General features: G+C 38.3%; 1 protein-coding gene across 1 annotated transcript in view; it reads right to left on the bottom strand.

Annotated features, from left to right (window-relative positions):
* Window positions 1-2,380: 2,380 nt before the first annotated feature.
* UPF2 (UPF2 regulator of nonsense mediated mRNA decay) overlaps window positions 2,381-23,104 on the bottom strand; it is a 60,909-nt gene continuing 40,185 nt past the window's right edge. Inside the window, 14 exon segments of the mRNA XM_038741021.1 lie at window positions 2,381-3,654; window positions 5,290-5,410; window positions 6,088-6,229; window positions 8,532-8,699; window positions 10,236-10,334; window positions 10,667-10,768; window positions 11,473-11,612; window positions 12,186-12,369; window positions 14,414-14,689; window positions 15,661-15,864; window positions 17,874-18,059; window positions 20,020-20,136; window positions 20,675-20,788; window positions 22,077-22,185. Of these exon segments, the coding sequence (XP_038596949.1) occupies window positions 3,555-3,654; window positions 5,290-5,410; window positions 6,088-6,229; window positions 8,532-8,699; window positions 10,236-10,334; window positions 10,667-10,768; window positions 11,473-11,612; window positions 12,186-12,369; window positions 14,414-14,689; window positions 15,661-15,864; window positions 17,874-18,059; window positions 20,020-20,136; window positions 20,675-20,788; window positions 22,077-22,185 (2,062 nt within the window). The 3' untranslated portion in view covers window positions 2,381-3,554.

The raw sequence follows: 23,104 nt of genomic DNA, 5'->3' as shown, positions 1-23,104 counted from the left end.
CCTGTCATCTCATCTGTAAAAATGGGGATTAATACTGTGAGCCTCATGCGGGACCCAAAGACTGTGTCCAACCTGATTAGTTTGTATTTACCCTAGTGCTTTGTACAGTGCCGGGCACAGTTAACACTTAGCAAATACTATAAAACAAACAAAAAAACCCCAAATGATCAGTCCATTTAGTAACAGCCTCCAAAGTATGACAATGAATACAGAATAATTTCCATATACCACCAGGTGTTCCCTTGCCATTGCTTATTTCAAATATAGAAACACTCTGTGGATAATGAGACTCACTTTGTCTTCTAACCATCAACAATGTGCTATTTAATGCCTTGGGCTGATCCCAGCAGCCACTACAATTGTGATGACAGCAGTGGAGCATGGAGGGGGGGATTTCTTCTTATCTGATCCACTCAATTCCTGCTGGACTCCCTGCAGAGGCAAAACCTGGGAAGCTGTTAAGAAGCAACAGGACTGAAGCAGGTAAGAATAAGCATTACTTCACTAGTTTCTGGCCTCCTTAAGAGTTTGAACCTTTGAGGGAGAACATGATGGAGAAAGTGGAGGCAGTTGCAGGGGCAGGTTTATTCCATATGGGGCTCATATTGTAGTGCAGGGGGGGGAAGAAAACAGGTATCACGCCCATTTTACAGATGAGAAAACAGGCACAGGGGAAGTGCCTTGCCCCAGTTCTTAAAGCAGGCAAGTAGGGGAACCAGGATTAGAACTCTGGTCCTCTGACTCCCAGGCTAGTGTTCTTCCCCCTAGATCACACTGCTTCTCAAGTACACTAGTAATGGTACAAAGAAGCTGCTTGTACATGGTATATTTCTGGGGAAGCTGCTTCCCTGTTCACGAGGAGTAGATCAAGGTTGATATTTGAAAACTACAGTAAAAGGGACAAACTTGGTCTACTAGAGTTTTTGAGTCAGTGAGCCTCCAGGACCCTACTCAGCGGTGACCCCAATACATAAATTAAGCAGGCAACTGTCAGAAATAAGATTCAATTAGGTTGATTTAATAATTGTGATACTTGTTAAGCACTTACTATGAGCCAGGCACTGCACTAAATGCTGAGGTGGATATGAGCAAAGCGGGTTGGACGCAGTCCCTGTCCCACATGGGGCTCACAGTCTTAAAATCCTCATTTTACAGATGGCAACGGAGGCCCAGAGAAGTGAATTGACTTGTCCGAAGTCACACAGCAGACAAGTGACAGGGCTGGGATTAGAACCCAGGTCTGTCTGATTCCTAGACACATGCTCTATCTGCTAGGCCTTGCTGCTTCTCTATTTGCTATCAAATATGAAATTGTGCTTTTGGAAGCTGAATCATGTGAACTCCCAAGTGAAAGCATATTCAACTCTCATTCACAAGGATTTTTATCCCATTCTCCCTTCTGGCATACTTGGTATCCCAACAAGGATTTGTGTGTCCTGAAGGAGACTCCCAACAGGTTGATGATGATTGGGCCACACAAGCGCCCTGGCATTCAGGTCCTAATGCGGGGGCGGGGGTTCTGAGTCTTTCTTCTGAAGTTGTTGGATCCTGCTGGAAGGAGGTACTCATCATCTCCATCAGTATTTATTTAGTTTCTACTTAGTGTAGAACAATGAACATACACCGGAAGACAGGATAGTTACAAACTATTCTCAGCCTCTTAGCAGCCCAGCCACCTCAGGGATATGTCACTAACTTTCCAATGACCCCCAGCTCTTAGTTGTTTAAGGCACTATTTCCCCCACTACTCTGGGCTCACTACTTTTGACTTTGCCGGGAATTCCAGGACTCTGAGTTGGCAAAGATGAAACTCTTTGACACATCTCACTATCTTCTAAGAACCAAACCTTAGTCTAGTAGCAAAATCTTCTAACAAAAACTGAATTTAACATCTCTCTACAGATATTAGACGACTGTTATTAGATATTAGAAGAACAGAAGACTCAATAGAGAATTCCTAAGTATTGCCTAGAGATTTGGAGAATTCTTTCATCCTTCCTCTTGAACTTCCCCTCCATATTTTCTCCCCTTTCTAGTGCTCAAGCCATGCCTTTATAAGGACTCTTGTCAGGTCACCGGTGTTTCCACCATGCTGAGCCACATCCAAGTTTTTAATTTTTTCCTCACTGATTCTCCTGAACCCTTACTCATTGCTGGTAACAGTTCCAAACTGCTTTGTCGAAAATGTCGAGATGTGGTATGTTATCTTGTAGATAACTTTTCACAAGAATTAACATTCCTTTGGGCACAAGGTCGAAACATCTGCTTAGAAGAAACGTTGAAACTCTCCCCAAGGATGCACGCTTCACAGACAACTAGCTGGTCCCAACAGATTCCAATTTACTACTCAGTGAGATTCTAAAAAACAACATACAACACATGAAATCTAAATTACAACACTTTATTGCAGCATCGGCAAAGGTCAGATTTCTGAAGCTGGTGAAGATCGGGCATTTCTGTGTGAAATGTTACAACTTTTGTTTCTTGTTTAATTCTCCATGCAGAAACAGAAAAGGTGATAAAAGGAAAAAAATTAAAATTGCTAGAAAAAAATGGTTTAATCAAGTAGAAGCATACAGATGTGCTCTTTAAAAGTACAAGACCTACCAGAAAGCAAACAAAAGACACAACTACTCTAATAAATAAAGATTGTCAGAAGTGGACCAAGAAACTTTAATTCTACTTAGGAAACAAAAGACAAAAACAAAAACAGAAAAAAAAACGAAAACAAAATAAAAGCTCTACTTGTTTCCAGACTTCGTTAGAGACAGAGGCTGTAAACCCATGAAGGTCAACAAATCTTCCGGATCCACTTCTTGTTGTCCTTCAGTCATTTTTCCGTGACATGCTGACTGGCACATTTTGGTTTTCAATGATACTTACAATGGGCTCGACTTTAACCCTGGTCTTAGGCTTGTTACCAGACTTTTAAGAGCAATCTGGATCACCACTCTCTTTCTCTCTCTCTCTCTCTCTCTCTAGGAATAGTCTTTACATTTTTCTTCTACTTTAATCGCCAATTTTATCTCATTGGCTCTGATGGCTCAAACTGATTTTCTCTCCCACGCTTTGCTCCTTGCGACGTATTCCTAAAACGAAAGTCTTTCTTGTGGGGTACCTGGCTTTTGGAGAGCTTTCATCATTTTGTTGTCCTGCATGGAAGGTTTTACTAGAAGATTTGACTGCTTGCTCTATACTTTTTCTACTGTAATCTCGGAGCCCCCAAATGTATATTCTTCCAACACAGGATGTTCAACTCAGAGACAATGTATTTCACCTCAACTTTATAACTCAAGTTCATTTTCCCTGTCACATTACCATCAAACCTCTTCTGTTCTGGCACAATCCAGCTCATTGGCAGTTGTTCTTGGAGGAACTGCTCGGTAGTAAAGTTAACCATCGCTTTTTCTTTACTTCCACTCCCAGGAGAAGATTAACCCTCGCATGGTTCCCATTACAAAAGGCCTTTTTTATGCTGTCACTGGAAGCCTCGGCTTGTTCTGGTGGTAGTGGAGGCTGGTGTTTCCGCCTCGTGGCCCCAGCTTGTTCCGGGTTTAGATTCTCAACTCTCCAGACCGACGTGCTGAGATGTGTCCACTGCTCTCGTTCAATTGCTGGAGGACTCCTCTATCCACAACATCAGAGATACAGGACCTAATGAAATGACACTTGCTGCTGGATCAACGTCTCCTAGACAGATAGATATGGGGATATTGAAGTGAGGACCGTTACCAAACTGCATCTGTTGGCAAGGAGATGGGCAGGACTTGCAACAGTTATTCATTAGAGAAGAGGCTGCATCTACAAAAAGTCAACAGCATCCCAAGGAAAATGGGAAGAGCGATTCTCCCAGCAAGGGGGGAGGAATGGGTGATGGCTCTTTCATAACTGATTTTCAAGATACTCTGAATATTCCATTTATTTCTTGAAAGACAAGGTATCTGTCATTTTGAAAGTTCATATATTCAAATGCTAAACTCTTGGGAAGGTGGACTGAAATAAGTACCTGTCAGCAACAAGTACCAGAATGCCTCCTAAAGTAAAGGAAGCTCAAAGAAATAGTCTCGAACAGAGTAGTTGGCTCAAATCTGTAGGCTTACTGGGTGAGGGAGAAACGTACATAAGTTTTCTTATATAGTATACACAGGCTATTCCTGTTATACCGCATTGTATCTGGTGCCTGAATCTCAAGGGATGCAACTGTTTCAGCTCACAGTTCAAGAGTTTTTATATCATACATCCTGGACTATATACCAGACTGCTGCTGTTTAAGGATAGAGTGTAAATAAAAATCCCATTTTGCCAATCTTCACTGAATTAAAAATAACAAAGTTTTTGAGGTTCGATAGTTATTGGAGATTATGCACAATTGCTGGGGCTTCAATCTTTGAACACTCACACTTGCCCCGTATGTTCAGTTTCCCTGAGTGCTGGCAACTGGTTAACAGAGTGGAAGTGTTGACTAACCTTATTAATGACTGAGGAAAGTTAGGTAGTTGAGGGTGTAGTGCCATTATAACCCCACTACAACCAAACATTCATTACTAGTTAGAACAAAAGAGTTCTGAGATGGAACTTCCGTTTTAATTTACATACAAGGGTCTCACTTGATAAAACAATGGAAAAAACCTCAAAATTCTGATTTGTAGTAAAGGAGTCTGTGAAAACTCCTAAGAGGTCACAATACCACAGCCATTAGGTACTTGGAAACTGCTGATATTGAAATAATTCATTTCCAAACAGATTTCCATTGGACAAGCAGTGTGGCCTACTGGGTAGAGCACGGGCCTGGAAGCCAAAAGGACCTGGGTTCTAATCCCAGCTCTGCCACCTGTCTGCTGGGTGACCTTGGACAAGTCACTTACCTTCTCTTTGCCTTAGTTACCTCATTTGTAAAACAGGGACTAGTACTGTGAGCCCCATGTGGGACATGGACTGTGTCCAACCTGATTAGCTTGTCATTACCTCAGTGCCTGGCACAAAATAGGCTCTTAATAAATACCATAAAAATGAATTTAAAAATGACAGACAGCAGAAAGCTTCTTTCACGCTGGACTAGTAACAACCCTGTTGCAAACTGCCATTATTTGAAGAGGCCCTTTGCCCAATTATTACACAGTTATTTGTTTTCAAACAACCATAAAAATAATATTCCATTTTAAACAGATCCTCGAATAAGAAAGCAGGAAGACCTTTACTACTTAGGCTTACATCTTTAGTTATCATCATTTTAACAGTATGAGTTTCATGAAAAATGGATCACTATGGACTCACTAAAGATGATCTTACCTCCCACCAGTCTTAAAGATTAGATCTGCATTAGGTGCTCCCTTTGGATGCTGGTAACGAGGCCGTCGCTCACGATTGGTGTTTGCTGGAGCCGGACGCTGTGCTAGAGACTGTAACATCTCTGTAGTTACGGGTACACAGACACACACACAAACACACACACAGACAGGCACAAAAAAAAATCAATTCTAAGGATTAACTTTGGTAAATGTCATTTACCCCCATGGAGCTGAAAGAATTCTGGGGAGATCAAGCTTAAACACCTCTGCAAGAGAGGTGGCTGAGATTAAAAACACAAAAGGACTGTGAGAGCTTGCTGTGGGCAGGGAAGGTGTCTGTTGTTATACTGCACTCTTCCAAGCACTTAGTACACTGCTTTGCCCACAGTAAGCACTTAATAAATACAACTGAATGAAATGTACAATAATAACTAGTTAAGGGTACTGGACCAGGTGGTTCTAAAACCCAATGACCAGATGATCCCAGATGTTGCTAGTTTAGTTCAGAAACTAATTCTTTCTTCACTTGGGGAAGTGTTTATGGAAACTGGATTCTACAGTAAGCACTCATTTTAATCCACCCCAAAGACCCAGCCCAAGTGGGTTCCTTCATTTTGAAAGCTCTTTCAGAAGGAGGGGCTGTGGGGGCAATGGATAAATCACCCAAGACAAACTATCCCCTATGCCCAAATGAACTGGGACCTCTAGGTGGGTTTTTGAACAAAGGTGGCCCCTCAAGTAGTCCAATGTAAGAAGCCGTGGCCCAACGAGCTAGGCCCGGGACCTGCATTTTATAAACCTTGATAATCTTCTTGTTCTTGCCGTTCGTTGATATCCAGTGTGAGTTTTTTCATTCTCATTCTCTCCTCTTGCTCTGCCTGCTGTTGGTTCCAATGATTTGCAGCAAGTTGGGAAGACATGGGGACATTAAGGATCTTAAACTGAAAGAAAAACACAGGTTTTGTTCATAGTTACAGACAGAAGTGAAGAAATGGGAAAATTGACTTTAGAAAAGAAATCATATGTTCTTATTTCCACTGCTACAATCAAGAGAATTTACTGAGCATCTATTTGGGACAATGAAACGTACCAGGTGCTAAGGAGAATATAGGAAAAACACATTTACATATCTCTAATTTTATTTATCCCTTTGTTCTTCCCCCGTCCTAGCCCCAAAGCACTTACGGGCATATCTGTAATTTTATTTACTTGTATTGCTGTCTGTGAGCTCGTTGTGGACAGGGAGTGTCCCTGTTCATGGGTGCACTGTCCATTTCCAAGGGCTTAGTACACTGCTCTGCACACAGTCAGTGCTCAATAAATACGACTGACTGAATGAAAGGCAAGACGCCATTCAATGGCATTTATTGAGCACTTACTATGCTCAGAGCACACTGATCAGAAAAAGACGCTCTTCCCCGCAGATCAACAGTCTGCCGCTGCCTCCCGTTTTTTCCTGGTGGAATTTGGGGCGAGTGCCCTAAGGCGCCACATCTCTGGGTAAGCGGCAGAGCCCCCAGGTGCAAGTCGTGGGGCCCCCTGCTTTGACTGGCCCAGTCTCAGGGACGGCCCTGACACGGTACGAAGGATAACATGGTTTTTTGGGCAGACGTCAGCAGTACGGAATTGGCTGTTAGCTCAGTGACTTACAGGGTTTATCTTAAGCAGGAAGTATAAATGGATCGGTTTGTTCGAGTCAACAAAATGACCCTTGAAAACTTCACGCGCTCCCTCTCCATGTTCAGGACCCACTTAACTTATACAACTCTAGGGTCAGGAAATTGGGCACAGTATGAACACAATTATTTTCTTTTGAATTATCTCAGTGTTTATGTGACTTCAGAAGCAAGTTATTTCTCCACACAAATTGGTGTACAAAGAGACCTTTCATTTGCTCGAGAATCAAAGATTCCTATACTGCAACAAATTTCACCTTTCTAGAAAAGCCAAAGAAATTTCTGCCAGAAAGGCCAACTCCCAAAAGCAAATAACAGTATTTTAAAAGATCAGAACAAGAAACGCTTTCTTTCTCAGACACGCCACAAAATACCAGTGATATTTCTTCACATACGATGCTCCTAGAAATTGAACATTCTTCAAAATCCCAAGAAAACAGCCTGGAAGAGCTAAAAAAAAAAAAAAATCTACTCATAGAGACTCCATGAAGTCTCTTGGCGTTCACTAATAACTGCTCTTAATGTAGCTCTGGAAAAGGGATATTTTATCCAATTTATGTTTAACCCAGAGTTCCAAGAAATAAAGACTTTAACTCTGCATCTTATATTATCACCTCTACATTTTCTAGAATGGTAGTTGTCCGACAGCTACTCTCCCCTACTTTAAAGCCTTACTGAAGACACATCTCCTCCAAGAGGCCTTCCCTAAGCCCTCTTTTCCTTTTCTTCCACTCCCTTCTGTGTCCCCAACTTGCACCCCTTATTCATCTCCCAGCCCCACAGCATTTATGTACATATCTGTAACTCATTTATATTAATGTCTGTCTCCCCTTCTAGGCCGTAAGCTCACTGTGGGCAGGGAATGTGTCTGCTATACTGTTATACTCTACTCTCCCAAGTGCTTAGTGTAGTGCTCTGCACACAGTAAGCACTCAATAAATGCAATTAAGTGACTCACCCTAGGTCATGTGGAAGGCAAGTTGCAGGAGCCACAATTAGATCCCAGATCCCCTCACTCCCAGCCCCATGCTCTTTCCACTACTACGCAATGCTTTAGTCTTTCTCCTTTTCCAGAAAGAATAACATGGTTTTTACACATATATACTTTAAGGCATACCCTCCAGCTTCTTGGTAAACCAATACCCTTCAGTAACCTAATTTTCAGAAACAAACAGGCCAGTTAAGAGTTTTTCACTGACATGCTAAACCCCTTTCTTCCCACAAGTCTAGATAATAATAGTCACATATAAAGCAAATAATGCAATAATAATGCATTCCTTTCCAAAAAAGTAATGACCAGATAAGGCTTCAAGGTAGGAGTTTATAAAACGAATCTCAAACAGAAATATTCCCCCAAAGTGGGCAAAGCAATTTTTTGTACTCTCCCAAGGACTTAGTACAGTGCTCTGCACACAGTAACTGCTCAGTAAATACCACTGATTTGATAAGTATAGCCTTGTTACACTGCAATACTACTGCTGATTATAATGCTTGAAACAGTCATTAAAAATCGAAGACAAATTGAAATATGTATGCATTTAAACTGATATAAGGTGCAATCACTTACTTGTTGTTTGTTGCCTTTCCTAGTTAACATGACAAATGGCATTGTATCTGCAGACTCGGTTTCTCCTTCCCCACCACCCAGTGGAGGTCCTTTTCTCAGCTGGCTTTTGAGATGCAAAGGGATAGCGACATCAAGTTGGTGCACTTTAACAGACTCACCACTGCGTTGCTAGACAAAACAAATGTTTTCAGAAGTGTAAAATGTGTAAAATACCATTACATACATATTAACATTTATGTAGAAAATTGTTTACATTTTAAATTACAAAATGTTATATTTCAGTTTACATTTATTTTCCAATGGATACTATAATTATTGTTATTTTAGCATTTATATTGCATTTGAGGGCTTAACTATCATTTTTATTATTCCACGCAATTCTTTGGAGGTATATCTTGAACTGGGTAATCATGAAAACTACTGCTTCTTATTTACATTTTTATTATTGAGAATCTCCTGGAAGTTATCATCTGTTTTATGGAGACCTAAGAATGATTTTAACCGACCACTAGAGATATTATTTTACACCAACCCTTTTGGAGAAATGATTTTTTTGGAATATTAACTAATATAGGTGCTAAATAAGATGTATGCAAGACTGTCAGAGAAAAGATCCATAAGACTTAGTTATTGGCAATGAATCCAGTTTAAGCAAAATCAAAACTAGATTTAAGTCTAAAAGAAGTAGCTAAGAAAAAGGAAACAGAAGAAGAGTTTGAATGAGCAGATTCCTAATTGACTTTCTTACAATTATAGTTAGCAGTGCTGCACAGTACTGGCTCAAGACTGGATGGAGGCGGTACTGAAGTCTTTTTGGCTTCTGGGACAGTGCACTAAACAGTATCCTTGTTAAATGAAATCCCAAATACCGCTTCAAAGGGTGACCAGCAGGCTTTTCCCCAGCAGGTTTAGTTCCATTACCCTCTAAATGCGCACATTTAGAGGGATTGTGATTTGGTAGAACGTGCAAGTTCTGTTTTATGTGGTCAATGTCCTGCCCTTAAAATTCAGTCTCCTTGGTTCTAGATACCTTTTAGGCTTCTGAGGAAATGCCATTTTCAGGAAGGTGAATGAAGTTAACACGCTCAAAGTCTATAATGCTAGGGGTGTACAACTGCAGTTTGGGAGGTAATCTGTTAAGAGTGGCGAGTTGGTGGAATAATTTAATGAGCATGCACCACGAATCAATGAAACTTGATCATAACAATTATCTTTGTTTATCTCTGTTTTAACAATTATCACTAGTTGAGGCAAGTTCTCATCAGTTACAGGATCACTACTGTTGTCTGAAATTCCAAAATAAGGTTTCTAGGCAGCAACTTCTCTGCCTATCTTTTGTAAAATTTCACTATTAAGCAAAATGCAAGAAAAAAGGAGAGAGGGAGAAAACGAAGCCTTGCTGAGAGCAATCTGGGCACAACGGAGGCATGCTGCCCAAGCCCTGAGGCTTTTACGTCACTGTCCCCTACCTGAAACGTGTGTGACTGGACTGAGGCTTAGAGGTCAGTAAGTTTTGGGGGAGCTATGCTGGGTTAGCAAATCTACTACAGAGGAAAGTAGTCAAATAGTGCATATAGAGCCCTCATTTTTCAAGCATTTAGAGCCTGCTTAAAAGAAACTGGAGGGAGGGTGAGAAAAAGGGGAAGGCTGAAATGCATTTTACTCATGTTTGAGTCTTCAGGAGAACCCAACAAAAACTGGTACCTGAAGATTTTCCAGCATCATTTTATCCAAAGCCTGAATGAAGTCTTCATCCTCTGCACATGGAACATGCTTTAGTCCACCTCCTTTAATCATCACCTCCTTGCAGGAAAAAGAAGATCACAAATTTAGGTGACGATCAGAGCTGGGGGGTTTTCTGTGTGTGTGTGTCCAGCAAAATGTCATGAAAAAGTGAGCTCATATGTACTACCTGTTGATAAACTGGAAAAAAATGTGAGAGAAAAAATGCCTGTGTTGTGTAATCAGATATAGTTCTTCATTTTTACTTACTTTTAAAAGGACACGATGGTAAAGGAAAAACTAGGTCCAAAAGAAACTCTCTCTATAATCTGAGTACAAAGCTGCCGGCTATCACTCAAACTACGTGGAAATGGTTGATAAATTATAAAAACAATGTCCTCAGTAATACATACTGTATTCTCTTCATCAGTCTCATTTTCTTTATTGGAGTCCGTTAAGTAATCTGTATTCTCCTCTTCTTCTTCCTCTCTCTCATCTTCATCATCAGAACCCTCCTAAAATAGTAATGTTTTTAAATTAAAAGATAAATGCCATGTTATATATATTAATTTATTTTAACATGTCACCATGGAACAGTAAAGGTATTCATGCCATATAAATCCCATTTCCAAAAGTTGAAGGTTATCATTTATTGTCACTGAGCTTCACCAACTACAATGCTTGCTTAGAATGGTAGTGCAATGTCAGCTGACAACAGTTACTGAATGCCTGTAGCTGAAAATTCACTTCATTATCTTCTCTTAATCTGGACAATACAAAGACTCTTTGTAGGGTTCTTCCTTGTTTCTAATAAAGAGCAACTTTTGCAAACCGTCTGTATTTTCCACCCTGAGAAACAGATCTGAAAACAGGTTGAATTTCTACATAGGGAAGGCTGAAAACTGCAAATATAGAATCTTACTGGCTCCACTGAACAGATCAACTTGGTTTCACCTTAATCCATCCAAACAGGAAGTACACCAAGATGCTTGGGGAAATCTCATATCAGTAAAGAATCCTTTTTTATTGATGAGAAATTAAATCATTTCTAAGATTTGGGGGTCCTTGGAATGGTGAGCACTCAACCACTCTAAATTTCCAATTTCCATCTTAGTTGATACTTATCCAGCACTACTAATTAGAGATGCTGGCGCATTTACTGAAAGAAAAAATATATTTCCCTACAAGTACGTTCATTTGACAATAATTTTGTAATCACCTCTTCCTCAGGTTCATTTACTTCACTTTCATTTCCAGACTGTTCTTCAATCTCTGCTCCCCCTTCTTCCTCTTCTTCATCCTCTTCGAGGTTTTCTCCTTCGGCCATAGACTCTTTTGAATCTTTGTCATTCATAAGGCCTATTTGTTGACAGAAAAGAAACCTCTTTCAATATCAGAGTATCTCAACTGAAATGTATATGAAATAGTTTGACAACACCAATGATAATTTACTGAACTATGAAACTCTAATGGTCAATTTCTAAATGAGAAATATGGATGGAACCAGCATTCATTCCCACAGGTACATACACATGACTAATATTTAAGTGCCAGAATTATCACATTTTTTTTTTTTGGGGGGGGGGTTCCTTATTAATCTTAGTAACAATAGCCCCCCCCACCTCAAAACTTGAGTACTAAGAAAAAGGCATTCTTTGACAATATTTTGTATTTTAAGAGTAAAGTACTCTGATTCAGGGATGTTCGGTAGTTTTCCATTGCTATCACAACTAATCCCATGGGTATTTCTTCCAAACTGGTATCACTTCACCAAATTAAGTAACGTGCCAGGCATATATTACCTAACGTTATTACATAACAGGTAAGACTAAATGTCCAAATGAAAACTGTAATTGATAATGGAATTAAGTAAAAAACCTGAATTACTCTGGCAGGTATCACTTTGGCTTTCTCTCTATATTATTTGCTTACCTAGTTTGATTAAGAATTCTCGTTCCAAGTCTTGTACCTGTCTGATAGATTCTTCCAGAGAACTGCAAAGTTTGATTTTTGGTCTTAGCAGTTCCAGAGTATCACTGATCATGTAATCTATATCAATAGGAAAAGGATGGTCTTTTGTCCAGACCTCCAGATTTTTCTTCCACCACACATATCGCTGGTAATAAATGGAAAATAAATATGAAAGTAAGAAATAGAACATATGTCACAATTTTAAATTGTCCCCAAATGAGAAGTATTTTACATAATTAACAACTGAACTTAAGGGTACCAGATATATATGATGCATTTTCAGCTTGATTTTCAACTATTTGCACAAAAAAAAGAAAAACTATTTCATTAAAAATACCTACACTAAAGCAGCCTCATCATTATTCCAAGTATCATAATAATAATAATAATGATACTCAATCGTATCCATTAGACTTTAAATGATTAACTAAAATATCAGAATGACGGTAGGAAAAGATACCAATTCTGAAACAAGTAAACTTTGTCTTTTTTTTATTGGCTTGAACAGGTATGTGCTAGGGTACATTCCTCAGCTATCCCCACAAAATTGTTTTCAGACCAAGTAACACAAAACATTACTTCAAAAAAATAATATGGACAAGAAAAGTGGTATTAAAGCTTCATTCAATAAAGTCCACATGAAACAGCAAGATCTTAAAATACATAAAAAAGAAAAATCTATTCCTGAGAATCTTAAAGTTAAATTTCAAGGGAAGAAGCTGTATAATACACATATTCCTTCATTTCATTTCTTCCTTGCTACTTTCCTTCATTTCCGGCTCCCATTTCAGAACATAAAAAGCTCATTAGGAGAATTAAAAGCTGTTAAAAAAACTGAAGCAAACATGTCCACATGAGACATTTATTAAACTTGCATAAAAGTGGTAAAATACAGGTGGTAGTTTCACCTGAATTAAAGAGGGATTGAAGAATTTTAAAGCCCACGAACTTTTACTTCAAAATATAGAAATACAAATTCCTATTTCTGGACATGAAGCAGTTGAATATAACAGCTCTTATATGCTCTCTATTAAGACCCTCTCCTCTTCTAACGCTACCAGTCTCTGGCTACCTAATTTTAGCTCAGGTTAGATGCTTTATTTCTCCTCTATCTATCCCTTTGCTTTTCTCTCCTAATTCTCTCTTCACTTTCCCCCATGTTCCTCAAAACTTTTTGTTGAATAATCTGCATTTACCTGCCTCTATTTCCAATCTCTTTGCCCCAAATCTGCTGTCCACTGCCCTTTTAATGTCTCTAATGTCTCTTTCCCACTCCTGTTCGCAGTTTTTCCTCTTGTCTTTTGTCCTCTGTTTTATTCATTCTCCTGCAGTCACTTCACCTTTCTGTTTCTCTATCACTATGCCTGTGACTCTCCTGTGGGCTCGTGCTCTCTCTCCCCTTCCCCCCTTCGGTTATCCCTTATCCCAGCATTCCTAGGTTTCACCTCCCTTGGCCTGGATTCTGCTCCTGGGTAGTTCACACAGATTAAAGAGCAGTAGTTGGAGATAGGGTTCAGAGACTGGCATAATGCTGAATTGTAGATATCACTGAATGCAGAAACTAGTATTAAAATGTACTTTGGAAGCTTTGATCCTGTCTACAGCAGGGAAGGTGGCAAGAAAGCAAAGCATTTGTTTAGGGCTCAGGGTGAATAGAGAAGTTAACTGCCTTTCCCATCACTTCTCTGTCCCTAGGGCTGACAAAAAAAAAGTCCCAGGGCTGTGTTTCTGCAGCAACAGATGTAGGTCAGGTTTTGGGTCAGGTCCTTGCAGGCATCTTACTCCTTGGGGTACAACAGAAGTGACGCAAGGAAGAAATGACTGGATAAGAACCACATGCCCCTTACAGTGAAACAACACAGAAATATCTTGTGTATGATCGCCCCATATCAGCCAATCAGTGGCATCGAGCCCCGTCGTATCTCTATATTCAGCCTGGATTTTTACACATACAGTTCTACATCACCATTAAAAAATATTTTACTACGTTCCTGTAATACATCTTTAGGAATGCATTAAACCAAGGGTCCAGATATTTAAAAATCAAACAACAGCAACTTATATCTCTATATATGGATCCATGATGTAGTTTTCAAAACTTCTTTCACTTCATAGAAGTAAAAAAAAAGACTATGCACCAATAGTGCATAAAATGCCGTACAAAGGCACATGTGTAAATTTTACCATACCTGAAAGTATACAAGGAAACAGTCCAGCTTTCGTTTACTAGAGCCTCTGTCAAAGTACTGGCCGCAGGTATCCAGAATGGTGCACACTAGTCGAATTCTAAAAAGATGCTCGGGAGGGTCCAGTGGACTAGAAGTTCCGTCAGGATTCACACCAAATGAAGTAAAGGAATAAAGAGTTCTAAAAATAACTGCCGATTCCACCATCCGATAATTGTAAAGTTCTCCCAAGAACTTGGCACTGCTGATACGCCGCTGGTTAAACTTAGGTTGGTTAACCTTCAAAACAGAAAATCATCCGATGCAAATGATGCATTACCAAAGACTAGTGGAACATGGTTGTAAACAGACCAAACTCCCCTTCCTGATGCCCTGTGACAAGTGAACTTACTGAGGACAATAACCTTTCACAGTAATAATTAGGTAAATTTCTGGATTAACTTTTTTTCCTCTTGTAACTAGAACATGCCCTTTAAGTTACACTTACTCAAAACACTTATAGCAGAAGAATAAGGAATTCCTGTCCACTATTAGCTCTTTGAGTGTAGGGACTGTCCTCCTTTTACTGTGAGTTTCCAAGCGCCTGTATACAGTTTCCTAGCTCTGTATAGAGCAGGCATACAGTAAATGCTGTTGTTGAGAATGATTAAGAAGATTCTGAACAATACCTGGACAAGCATAGATCTCTCTTCCCTACTACTTATCTATCCTCTAGGTAATCCAATAATTACCTAAGAAAGGGATATCAATATGGCTCTGATACTTTAATAAAGTTTATTATAATATATAATAATTTTCCAAAAGAAGTGAAATCTTCCTCAGTAAAAATACTAAAAAACTTATTTGGAATAAAGTAGAGAATAATCTTAAATTATCCAGGAGGTGAACGAGGTGACCTATTCCAACACAATACTTAGCAAGCTAATAAAGCCCATGAACTTTTACTCCAAAATATAGAAATACAAATTCCTATTTCTGGACATTAAACAGTTGAATATAATAGCTCTTATATGCTCTCTATTAAGACCCTCTCCTCTTCTAATGCTACCAGTCTCTGGCTACCTAATTTTAGCTCAGGTTGGCTGCTTTATTTCTCCTCTATCTATCCTATCAAGCTAAAAAAAAAATCACCAAGGAAATAATGGACTTCCAAATCATCATTGTTAAAAACAGTACATTACTAAAAGATTTTATTTTAACATTTCCATTTAAGTGGGGGGCTGGAGCCTTGAAAGAAAAATAATTTTTACCTCCATTCCTAGTCGAATATCCTCTAATACTCCATCCACAACATGAATTCCAACATCCTCCTGGTAAAGAACTAATCCAGCTAAAAGGTTGGCTACACAATGAATACTATTATATTTTACATTCCAGATGTTTATCATACAACAAATAACATAGTCTTTCACTTCTGGGTCCTGCCAGGGCAATTTGCGCATCTGTCTCAAGACCTAAATTGAGAAGATTTTACAAAGTTAGTTTTATTAATACACAGTTTTGATAGATGTCATTTTTCTTATCTCAATTGTTGAAAATATTTAACTTCAAAAATTTTCTACTTCTTTCCCAAAATTCCTGAGTTTCTGAAGTTGTGTATATCTGGAAATGACAGCACTGCCTGACTCTAAAGGCTACATTTGGAACCACAATAAAACTCTAATTTTAATGAACCTCGGGGATCCATACAAGCAAACAATCTGAAATTTTGTCCAACCAAGCTCAGTTTTTTTTGTTTGTTTTCTTTTTGTAAAAAGGAACACATTTTTAAAAATGGAAATATGAGACACTTTGGATTCTGGGACTCAGGGTAAGAAGGGGCTAGCCCCAGAATTGTCCATTGGCATCAGCCCAAAGGAATACCCAAGGATCTGTCTTAGCAAGGCAGGGGGAACTTGGGTTTCCCAAGACAAAATGAAGTGGACAAAAAGTCAACTCGTGCCCAGCAAATGAACTGACTATTTAACTGCTGAGATCATACTCACCCCACTTTTTTTTTGCTTCGTTGAGCCCTTTTTTATTTACTGTTTCTTACTGATAGCCATAAGCATATCATTCTTCATTAAAAAAGAAAATGGAAAGAGTAGAATAATTCTCTTCAACATTCAAGGTCATTTGTTTTTTTTTCCAAAAATCATATGCCCTTTGAGACTGGTTTAATGAAAAACCTTTCTGAAAACACCAACAATCAAGAGGTCAGCCTGCCTCAAATTAACCCCAATCAACACTGATTTCCCTTCACCTATAGTCAAGTCCATGACAATTCTGTCTAGTAGAAAAAATGATATTACCTGGCAATGCCCTTTCCTTTTACCTTTGCTATTTCAATTATTCCCCATTCAAATATCAAATGTTATTAGCTTCTAGCCTGATAATATGCTCCCTTCATCCCATCCCTTTAGCAAAAGACCATGTTTTTCCCTTTCCCTCATTCTTAAATTCTTTCCATTTTTTAGGCTTCAAATAATTCCTCATACCACAAACCTAGTCCCTCAATTTCTTTAATTGCCATCATCACCTCTCACCATTTGTGTACCTCCTCCACTTTTCTTTTTATCCTCTGACAAACTCAAACCATGGTCTGCTTAACAGAAAGATGGGACAATTCACGATTTCATTACACATTCCTTTGGATAATAATCATTTGTCTTAGTTTTCTGCATTGCAAAATTGAAAGAATACTGCTGCCTACCTATTTTTCATCTCGGCTGTGAAGAATTAGAATTAAAATGATCACAGAGCAACTCAGACAGGAGGGATCCTATGTGAGCCAAACACCATCATTTAATCAGCAACATTTATTAAGCACCTACTGAGCAGAGTAAGTTAAACTTCCTTTTGAAAAATCCTCACTACACAAACTAAAAGAAAGGAACCCACTTGATCAAATCCATCCTTTTTTAGAAAACAAAAGGATGTAATCTGATTGGATGGGACACCATTATATTATTACCTCAGAATATACCATCCCCTCAGTCACCTAAGGTCTCTTAAAGCACTAAAAATAGTAACAGTAGTAATAGTATTTGTTCATCACTAGCTATATATACAGCTCTGTACTAAACACTGGGAAAAAAGTCCCCAGATGAGATATAGACATAGTCCCTGATCCCCAGAGGGCTCATAATTTAAGAATACACTTCGCCTATGTAGGCGAAGTGGTTGGAAAGGGACACATAAGGTGAACCAAAACAAAAAACACCTCAAAAAAACCCCAAAACAAACAAAAGAACCCAAACAAAAAAACTTATGTTTAGTATTTACATCCGCTCTGAGGTTATTTGTTTATCCCATATTGATTGTTTCCCCTTTACACTGAAAGTTCCTTGTGGACAGAAATTGTATTTTACACTTTTAACATGTCCCTGGAGCACCTTGCTCAATGCTCTAGCCACAGGAGGTACTCAAAGACTACTGAAATGGTGATTACCTCTGCAGACACAAGATTCCACATTGGATTTACCTTCTCAGTGGTAACTTTGGAGAGATCCTTGTAAAGCAGTTTTCGAATATATTCCTGAAGAGGAGGCCGCTTCTTCTTCACGGTTTTTTCAGCTGGAGGAGGGTTACAGTAGTAATATGCATTCTCCACCATTGTGACGTAGCGGGCATCTAGATGCATGGCTTGCTTCTTTCTCATCATTTGTTCCTGAAAACAAATGCTTCTAATAAGTTCCCCAAATTTTCATTCTAACAGTTCTACACTCCAAATCCATCTTGTGTGCTTCGGAATGGGAACTTTTCACGACAGGGAACTAAAAAAATATTACTGGGATTTTGTGGCTCACTTTATATGGGACAATGGAGTGTTTCTACTTTCATAAGCTCCTGATGATTTAAAATTGACTTTCATTATGATAGACATATGAGAAGCTATTCTCCAAAAAAAACTTTCCAGAAAAATAAATTTATGACTGAGTGACAATTTCTACACTTTAATAAACCCTAAAAATTTGGTAGGCTTTAGTGAGAGTGTCGTCTCTCAGTCTGTAATGCCTTCTGGCCACCACCCCTTTCCCAAATAGACTTCTGTGTGTGTACGGACACGGACACACACACACACACACACACACACACACACACACACACACACACACACACACACACTCTCCTTCATAATTTGAAGAAGGCACGACTGATGGGGAAATTGACCTATATGAGTTTGGCTGGTTGGAAAGGTCATTGCAGGACCCACAGTCCCAGCAACATAGTGTGTGTGCAGATGATTTTCCTATTTCAACTCAGAAATAGTGGACTAAAACTGCATTTTTAAAGGAATAAAATTTAGTTTTCTAAACTCTAGCTTACAAGTTATTTTTGTCCTGGTGTTGACACTCAATAGGAAATCAATAATGCAAGACAAAGTCATATTCTGTAATGTAATAGCCAGAGCAAAATAAAATTTTATCACTCTGTCTCACTAAGACATGGAAATTTTAACCAATACACCTAAGAAAATGTGATTTAAATAACTGATGTGCAATAGGAAAATAATGAAATCTAGGAAGAAGAGTGGAAAGCAAATTAAACCAAATGTACAAGATTATTTGACTAAGAAAAGCATGTGCACAGAGGAAAAGAGGCACAGGAAAGGTAAGACTATCTATCTTATCTATAGAGAATCCATATCTACAGTCATCTTTTGACACAAATCAGAAAAACATTGAGAAAAATAATTAGGAACAATGATGAAGAAATGATCTTTTACGCCTCAACTTCTGACTAGTGGAAACATTTCTCAATCAGTACAGATGAGATGAACCTGGGAGTGTAGCTTGAGTGTACAGAAAAGTCTTTAAAAAAAATCAGATTCTGATACACACCTATCTGTCACACACACTACATGACTGCAGATTCTTGCTGGCAAAAAATTAACATTTCAGCATCTTTGCTCACTGTATTTAGGGAAAAAAAGTAGCTATGTCATATTAGGTTTAAATTTATCTGGGGATTACTAGCAAACTCTGAGAAATTGTTATGTCAAGAAATGAGTTATAAAATAAAGCTAAAACTGAATTAAAGATTATAAAACACAAAAGCCTATTTTTGGATTATGGAAAAGCTTTGGAAAGGAGGAGGTTTCGGCATTTAAGAAACTTCAACCTAGATGGGCCGAAATAATAAAAGAGATTCTAGAGAATGTGGTGCTCTTGAGTCTACTGTTCCACCAGATTTTTTTTTTTTTTTTTTTTAACTTACAGGGCAGCATTTTCCTCTTCTGAGTGTGCACTCCATCCGTACTCCCAGTTCTCATAGAAAATAGCACATGTAACAATCCTTAGAACCTAACCAGGTACGGCCCAGTGGCAGTGGCTAAGTGGTTTGCTTGGGACACTGTGTTTTTCAAAAGGTGAACTGCCGAAGGCCAGAGATCTAAGTGCCCTCGGACACTTACTATTGGTTCTTTTGGACACCCAGGGAATGAAATACTGTAGGTTAAGTATAAAATTGACCAGCTGACACCACCAACCTCAATTTGCAAAGCTGGCTGAAAACTGGAAACAAGAACCAGACCATGTGGTGCAAAGGTGAGGCAGCAAGATGTTGTGGTCTGCCCTATTTACAACTCTGAATTCTCTTTCACAAAATTAGTTAATGTTGGACCTTACCAATAAAACACTCGTTCTCAAGTGAGATTCGGGAGATCGGAATAGGAATCTTCCACACGTTTCCAGCAGGGTGCAAGCCATTTCAATATGATGATGGGAAAAGTCTGATAGAAGCATCTGAGAAAACATTTCTAAAATACTTAGAACCATTTTCCAATGGTAAAAGGTACATGCATAGTTGCTGACAAAAATCAATCTTCAAAAGTACTTTTTCTTGAATATGAACTAAAATCCTTCATTTAAAAGGATAAACTATTTCAAGTTCTCAGTCTTCCAGAGATTAATTGTCCTTACTGTCAGAAACATTTCTTCACCTCTCTCTTAAAAGCTGCTTGCTGCAATGTTTCTTGATATGACCTCAGTGGACATAGAAAAGATTTGGATGGACCCCTTTTGCCATATTTTTGATGACTATTCACTATTAAGCCTTCTTGTGTCCTGATGAAATGATTTGCTTTCTTAAATTATCATTTTATCTGGTCTTGTAAATACAGCCTAAGATCTTTGCAGGCTGCCTCATAAAACTTCTGTCCTCCAAGTCCACATAAAGTGCTCAAGAAACAATTCCAGCAAAGCAGACTTACTCGATCTTCACGAAAAAAATTCAACAAGAGCTTACTAAGAATTTACTAAATTCATGACACCAAACACTAACCTTTAAACAGTGCAGTGTATCGTTTTTAGTGAACATTTTAAACTTGGTTAGTTCTCCAATAAACCGAACAGTTTTATTCTTGGTTTCGATATTAATCTGGTCCTTTTTTCGTACCTATAGAGAAAAATACATACAGTATTAAAATGATAATTTCCCAATTATATTCAAACTTCCAATCAATCAGTTGCTTTGTTTTGATTTTTAAATTTACTCTCAATTTTTTTTAAGATGAATACACTGCATGAAGCATAATTTCTTGTGCTAGTACTATTCAGAAAAATTGAAAGTAAATTTTATCCCTTGGCATAACCAATGATGTACTTTAATGAAGACCATAATCACCACTTCAACGGTACTATTTTTAGATTACTCAGCTGGAGTCAAGATAAAATGGGTTTTAAGATAGTTTTTAATAAAATTAAGGAGAAAATGATTAAAAAGCATATTACAGAATTGCCCTCTTCCATTCATCATTTAAGCCCTTCCAATAAAACAAAATAATACAGAGTGATAACTACTGTAATGGGAACTTGGGGCTTGCTTTCCTAACTCATGCATCTTAAAGAGTAAAGCAAGACTAAAGAAACCATTTTTCAGGAATAAGCGTGTGATTGGAATGAAGTGTCATATAACAATAATAATAATAATAATAATAGAAGTGTTTATCAAATGCTGACTAGGAACTAAGTACTATGCTAAGCACTGGGCTAGATAATCACATCAGACACAATTCTTGCCCCTCATGCCCCTTGCAGTCTAAAGGGGAAGGAGAACAGACAATTAATCTCCATTTTACTGATGAGGAAACTGAGGCACAGAAGTTAAGTGACTTGCCCAAGATCACACAGCAGGCAAGCAGCAAAGCCAGGATTAGAACTTGGGTCGCCTGACTTTCAGTCCTGTTCTCTTTCCACTACACTATGCTGCTTCTCATCTAACTATATCTAATGAGCATCCTAAGGCTGAACCTATATTTTTTGAATTTACTAATTTGAATCTTGCACTAATTCAATTCCAATTCTTATATTTTTATATAAATTCAAAGGTAAAAGTTCCTCAGTGGCAGGACCAAAATATTGTTTTCCTGGGTATTTCAAAATGAAAACAATGAAAATTGAATTAACAGGCTTGAGCACAGAAATAGTGCTCTTCTGTGTTTTTGTACAAATTATACATGGAACCAATTAAAATGCTTTTAACTGTATAATCAATTGCAACTCTTCCTCCCATTTGGGTTGTGAGCCCCATATGGGACAGAGACTTTTGTCAAACCTGATGGTCATGTATCTATCCTAGTGCTTAGTAGGGCCCTTGGTATATAGTAAGTGCTTAACAAATACCATCATTATTAATCCGATTTCTTGGCCTATTTGTATAAGAAGGTAAGAATTGTAAAACGCACATGAAATCTGAAATCCCCCTTTAGCATGGAACAAAGATCCTCAGCTACATCAGACATGCAGGGATGCAGTGTGGCAACCAATCTTGCATAAAACGGTAGCAAATCCAACCTGCAAAAGTCATATGTATGGAAGGTCAAGACAAGTCAAAAGCAATCCATTTTAATACACCAGATTTCTCTATACTCAAAACAGCCAGAAAATGCCACATATATCAACGCATGCACTTACTGACACAATTATATAATTATGAAAGAACATGTGTTGACTTTAAGCAGTTGATTCTTTTGCCTTATTTTCTTTTCTGAATTTGAAATTCAGAAATGTATGAAAAGGGAACATCTGCTACTTCAGGGGTTGTATTTATTAGTAAAACAAATCACTGGGCCATAAATTCTTCCAAAATACTTACCCACCCCAATATCTGAATAGCGTATATGTGGTACAAGCACCCCCCTGCCAATCTAAACTTTCAGTTTACCCACACTACTTTGGGTTCTTAAGTGAGGATAGGGCTAGATGCTTCACTTGCCTGGCCTGGAGGATGACAAGCTTTCAACGTGCCATTGTTTAAAAGACTCTGAAGAAAGACCTGGATCTAGAATATCTGGAATTTCATGTATTGAAATATTTTTCATAATACTGGGTAATCTTAAAGGATGCTAACTCTACTTGAATAATTCCTCTTGCCTAGGTTTCTTTTTCACTTGATGTCTATTTTTCTCAAATTCTAAATGAGAATACATTGTCCAATTATTTTATCCATACTGATGCACTTTTACTCTTCTCATTTTCAAATATATTCAAGACTTGATGCTAATTGCTATTAAAATGGGAAGAAAACAAAAGAAATACCCCTCCTTTTCCACCCCAACAGGAGTGATTTAATCAAGCTTTAGTCTGGGAGCTGAAAAGGAACATCTTAAAAGGCAGAAATGACACTTTTTAACAATATTAAGAACTTAATTTCCAAGTTCATACTGCAGATAAAACCACTTCAGTAGAAAAATGCCCAGGGGATACCCTTCAG

This window comes from Tachyglossus aculeatus, assembly GCF_015852505.1.
Source record: "Tachyglossus aculeatus isolate mTacAcu1 chromosome 12 unlocalized genomic scaffold, mTacAcu1.pri SUPER_6_unloc_1, whole genome shotgun sequence".
Lineage (NCBI taxonomy): Eukaryota > Metazoa > Chordata > Mammalia > Monotremata > Tachyglossidae > Tachyglossus > Tachyglossus aculeatus.
This window is presented reverse-complemented; position numbering and strand designations above follow the sequence as displayed.